The sequence below is a fragment of the Pygoscelis adeliae genome, unplaced genomic scaffold, assembly GCF_000699105.1.
Source record: "Pygoscelis adeliae isolate BGI_AS28 unplaced genomic scaffold, ASM69910v1 Scaffold109, whole genome shotgun sequence".
Lineage (NCBI taxonomy): Eukaryota > Metazoa > Chordata > Aves > Sphenisciformes > Spheniscidae > Pygoscelis > Pygoscelis adeliae.
The window spans coordinates 29,951-35,044 of NW_008825556.1; the positions used below are offsets into that span (position 1 = coordinate 29,951).

The 5,094-nt window shown below is 49.7% G+C and overlaps 1 protein-coding gene across 1 annotated transcript in view; it reads right to left on the reverse strand.

Annotated features, from left to right (window-relative positions):
• Positions 1-4,326, reverse strand: part of AQP2 (aquaporin 2 (collecting duct)) — a 4,748-nt gene extending 422 nt beyond the window's left edge. Inside the window, exons 1-3 of the mRNA XM_009332237.1 lie at positions 3,957-4,326; positions 1,695-1,859; positions 785-865 (exon numbers count right to left, since the gene is read on the reverse strand). Coding sequence (XP_009330512.1) covers positions 785-865; positions 1,695-1,859; positions 3,957-4,322 — 612 coding nt within the window. The 5' untranslated portion in view covers positions 4,323-4,326. The remainder of the gene's footprint in view (positions 1-784; positions 866-1,694; positions 1,860-3,956) is intronic.
• Positions 4,327-5,094: the final 768 nt, after the last annotated feature.

Below are 5,094 nucleotides of genomic sequence, written 5' to 3' on the forward strand. Positions count from 1 at the left end.
GAAAGAGAAGAAAAGAGTGAACAAAAACCAGCCTGAGACTGGAGGACAGAGAGGAACCAGGGTCTCTGAAGAGCATTGCAGGGGGCTTATGTTCCTTCCTACCCTGTGTGTATTGGGAGCAAAATGTAGAAGCCAGCTCTGCTTTGGCCATCACTGTTAACATGAACTCCCATCCATTGCTGTTGTGCCTGCATATACCTAACCATTCTCTTCTGTCTTTCCTCCTCTGTTGAGAGCTGCATGTTCCTCATTAATGATAGGCACATCACGAGCATGCTTAATGATTTGGGTTTCTCTGGAGAAGTGTCTTCCTACCCATTTACATATTGCTATAGAGAGGAGGAGGCTACCAGCTTGGGCTGGACACCTCTGAGCACGTCAGCTTGAACCACCACAGCTCTGGCTTCGAATGTACTCTTTGCAGATGGAAATGCCTGGGAGTGTTCCCAAAGGAGCTGGTGGAAAATGTGTGCCCAGACCCAGCTGGAACCAGGAAAGGTCCCCGGGACTGGCAAGAGGAGTTCCCCTCTCCATTGGTTTTGCTTCTTTTGCTAAGTCACAGTCAACAAACCACACATCCTCTTCCTGTTGCAAGGCACCCTGCTTAGATAAGCCAGTTAAGCACCCAGCAGCCCCACTTCTTTTTGCTAATCTCTACATCTCTCTTCCAGCTGGGAGCTGGCATGGAAATGGCAGGAATCTGGCTGGCTCTGTGGGTTTCTAGGAATACTGGTAATCTGGGGGGCTCATCCCTCCAAAACAGCACATAGACCTGACTTCTTACCCAGTGGTCACTGAAGTCTCCAACTATCACAGCAGGGCCAAAAGATCTGGCTGGATTCATGGAGCAGCCGGTGTAACGGATCTGCTGAGAAACACCACACATTGTTAGCATTAAGCCCTTTTAGCACATTTTAAAAAATCCTGGTGTGTTATTAGCGTGATTCATTGACTGAGCTGATGTTTCACCCTCCAGCACGCCTGTTCCAGGAAAAGCAATGCCAGCAGCTTCCAGCACCTGAGTCAACATGGGTGAGTTGTCTGTATTTGCGCATCTTCTGTGTGAGCATGACGTCCTGTGCATGGTGCAACTCAGCTGCAGGCTGGGTGACGTGCCCTGCAGCGTGACCAGGACTGCAGGGACAAGCTCTTGCTGTGCCTATTCCTGGAGCAAATTGCTACTCCATGCCACTGAGGATAGGAGAAGAATAGTCCCATAGACACATGGGCTTGCAGATCGTTAAGGATGGAGGATGTGGTGTAAACATCGCTGTTTTAATGCATGCACTGAGAAGCTGGGAGTGTTGGAGGCTGCTTTGGTCTGTCACCCAGGAGGGATTTCCCTGGGTGTCCATCCCAAATACTTCCCAGTCTTATCATGGTCTTGAGTGCCTCAGTTCCTGACACATTCACTCCAGGATAGAAGACCCCACTGATCCCTGGGAGCTCCCTGCGGGACTCAAGGAGCAGCAGAGCCCAGCAGGTTAAGTTTTTTCATGCCCAATAAGAGCCGAGCTCAGGCTATGGCTCTGTTACAGCTTTGGTGGGATTTTTCTCTTCTACACATTGGAAAGCCACAGGCACCACATGAGTTACAAATCCCGTGTCCACCCCGGAGCATGCAGCCAAGCAGGCTTTGGGCACAAAGGCAAAGGCAACCTAAAAAGCGTTGTGTTTTAGCCCATTCTACCCACCCCAAGAAGATGCCCCACGGCAACAGAAAGGCCGATGGACAGGGCAGGAGAGCCCAGGTTGTCCTCCCGGCGTTCATCGGTAGAAGCGAAGATGCACAGGACCAGCTGGAAGGTGAGGAATAGCTCAACAGTCATTGCCTGTCCCGTCGTTGTCTCGTTGTGCAGCTGGAAGGGGAGAAAAAAATGTGTCTCAGGGATGGGGAAGTTTGGGGACTGGGTTGGAAATGTGGAGGGGGAAACCCAAATGAAGGAGAACTAAAAAGGACATAGGAAATAAGTGACATTTTTGGCACCAATACGAAGAGGAGGAAAAATGTCCCAGGTAAAAGGAAAAGTGGGTCAATGGGTAATATTTGATTGACATAGGAGGAAATGTTTTAGTTGCATTTCTTTGGCATTTTTTTCCACTCTTCTTTTCCCCCCTAGGGATTTTTTTTCTTTTCCTCATACTTAAAATGCAAAATGCCTTTTGGAAAAGTTTACAAATTGCATTTTGAAAATGTCAAAAAGAAATATTTTGGCATTAAAAAAAAAAATTCCCTTCCCCCTTCCCACACTTTTCTGACTGAAAGAATTTGTCAGATTTGATCTGAGGCTGTGCCTGGTTGCACCCTCTCTCCTCCAATTCTGCTTTCTGACACTTTATTACTTCTTGGTGGTTTTCATCCAATCTGGATGGATCTGGCAGCGCTGCCAGCCAGAGCTGCAGCTGGCAGTCCCACTTGCCTGCGGTCTCCCATCATTGTTGTTTCCCTCAGCCCGTCCTTGTTTCCCTCAGCACATCTCTGCCCTTTCTTTCCCCATGTGAACCCTGCTTTGGACACCGTGCATACTCCCAAAGGCTGATCCCAAGATCACTTCGCTCGGTGACACCACGAAGGCAGCAATTGCCCTCCTGGCTGAGATCCAGAGTTGGATCTTACTCGCTTTCCTCTCTCTGATATCCCCTCCCCCCCCTTTTTTTAAGGGTAATTTGTGCAGGCAGCTACAAGATGAACAGCCCACTAGGAAAAAAATATCAAAATCCCTATTCCCTCCTTTAGGTGGTTTAACCTGTAAAACAACAGAGCTGGGCATTTTGAAAGTCTCTCTTAAAACTCCTACTTGCTTTGTTGGGTTTATTAAACCTCAGCTATTATCAGCCTAAATAGTCTCATTCAGATTAATCCGCAATCCCTTTTTCAACCCTCTTAAACTCTTTGGCAGCAAAGCTGGGTCCTGGCAGTGCCTCCCTGCTGCAGGAAGGGGGATTTCTGTGTTCCACTTGCTAAAACACGCCTCCTCCCTCGCCGTTCAGCTTGGGTTTGGGTTTGGGTGATGCTGGTCCCATCATGGGCGTCTCTACAGGAGATACAGCTGCCTGTATCCGTCTGAAGAGGAGGGGTGGGGCAGGGAGAAAAGAGAGGGGATAGTGAACCCTGTGAGTTTTTAATTTTTTTCCCCTCTTTTTATTATGTGCACGGGTGGGGAAGGGGATGTTGGAGGTTGGGATACCACTGGGGAGTCCCCTTGGGGCTTCTCAAGGTTCCTCAGTTTTCTGTTTTTCCCTGCATGTCTGAAACCAGACTGGGATCCTTCTGGCACTGCACGGTGGCACTGCCCAGGCACCCGTGTTGGGCATTGGAATGAACCAGCTGGATCTGGTGCAGCCATCCCTTCACAATGGGAAGCAACCTAATGAGCAGTGCTATCTAATGAAAAGCCAGGATTTCAAAAAAACCCTCCCTACCCTGGCGCAACATCCCCATTGCTAGGAATCTGGCACAGCAGCCTGTAAATAGTGGCATGGTGTAACACAGAGGGGAGAAAAGGCTGCCCATACCCACACCAAGACTGGAAAGCGGGACAAGCTTGGGGTGAGAGGAATGGAGAGGTGATGTTTTTGGTCATGCCCTTCCCTAAATACCTGGGTCTCCTCTTAATCCAGATCCTCCACAATACAGCCCTAGACAAAACGGAGATGATGGTGTCTTTGTCCTCTATGGTGTCTATGTGGCCAGCTGGATCATACCTCTGATCTTAGTCCGAAAAAGCAGAGGAGGTAGCCTGGACTTCTGCCTTCGTCCCTGCTCCTGGAAGGACCCTTGGTGCAGCAAGCTCATGGTGCTGGGCTGCAGCTGACAGTGGCTTCTTACCCAACACTAAATAAAGGGGGGGTCCTTGCTGGCCACAAAACCCTTCTTCACATCCCTCAGCCTTCCCAAAAGCCCTGCGCAATCTTTCCTGCTCCCTTCCAAGCAGATCCATGGGCTGAAGTCTTACCTTGTTGATGGCCAAGCCTTCCCGAGAGTCTGCAGGGGTGATCTCATGTAAGATGGCAGCCCCCACAACAGCCCCCAGGAGCTGGGCCACCACGTAGAAGACTGCACGGAGGAAGGAGACTTGGGAACCGATGAGGCAAGCCACCGTCACTGCTGGGTTGATGTGGGCTCCACTGACGTGCCCCAGGGCTTGGACCAGTGTGCTGATGGCCAAGCCAAAAGCCAGTGCAATTTGAAGGATGCTCGGGGAGGAAGCTGAGGGCCAGTTCAGAGCAGAGCCCAGGCCAAAGAGGATGAAGACCAAAGTCGCCAAAAACTCTGCAAAGACAGCCCGGGTGAAGGCTACAGATCGCAGTTCCCACATCATGGAGTAGCGGCTGCTGGAGGCTGCAAGGACTGACCCTGCCTGTGGTGTCTTCAGGCAATTGCTACCGTGGCTGCTGTGTCCATAGAGGATGACAGGGGGACAACGTGTATATATATATATGGATGCGGGGGGTGTCCAAAGGATCACCCGCTGAAGGAGGTGGGATTGTGGTCCTAGGAAACCTGATGCTTTTTTTCATTTGTGTTCCAGCTGAGAGAACATGAGACCCTGCCCCCTCTATTAAAGCTGGGGAATGCAGTGTTTGCCACACTTGGGAGGTCATAAATCAGCCTCGAGCAATGCCATGAAACACTGTTCCCTTTCTCCTGTGCTTTCTTACTAGGGGTCCTATCCCCAGAGGTGCTTGTTGCTCCTTTTTTCTCCAAGCTCTACCACCTGCAGCATGGAGAGTAGAGCAAGCAAAGAGGGTTCTGTAGAGCTAGAGATGAAGCTGAGGTGGGGTTGTGTTGGAAAACAGGATGTGGGCTGTGATTAAATAACCAGGCAAAACTGAATTCAAAAGAGTCTCTCAGAGGCACAAAACTCCAAGGGACTTACTACAACTTGATTCCTTAGAGTACCAGAATTTTACAGTCTGGGCGCAGATTTCCTACCCAGAAAAATGGGAACCAGCCCCAAGAAATGACTATCAAGAAAGAAATTCTAGTGTGAAAAAATGACACGCACTGCTAGAGTACTGGCTGTGCTCTAATTACGTGGATTTTGGCAAACTCAGCTCTTCAGAAAGGTCTTTTTACTTCTTGGTGTTAAT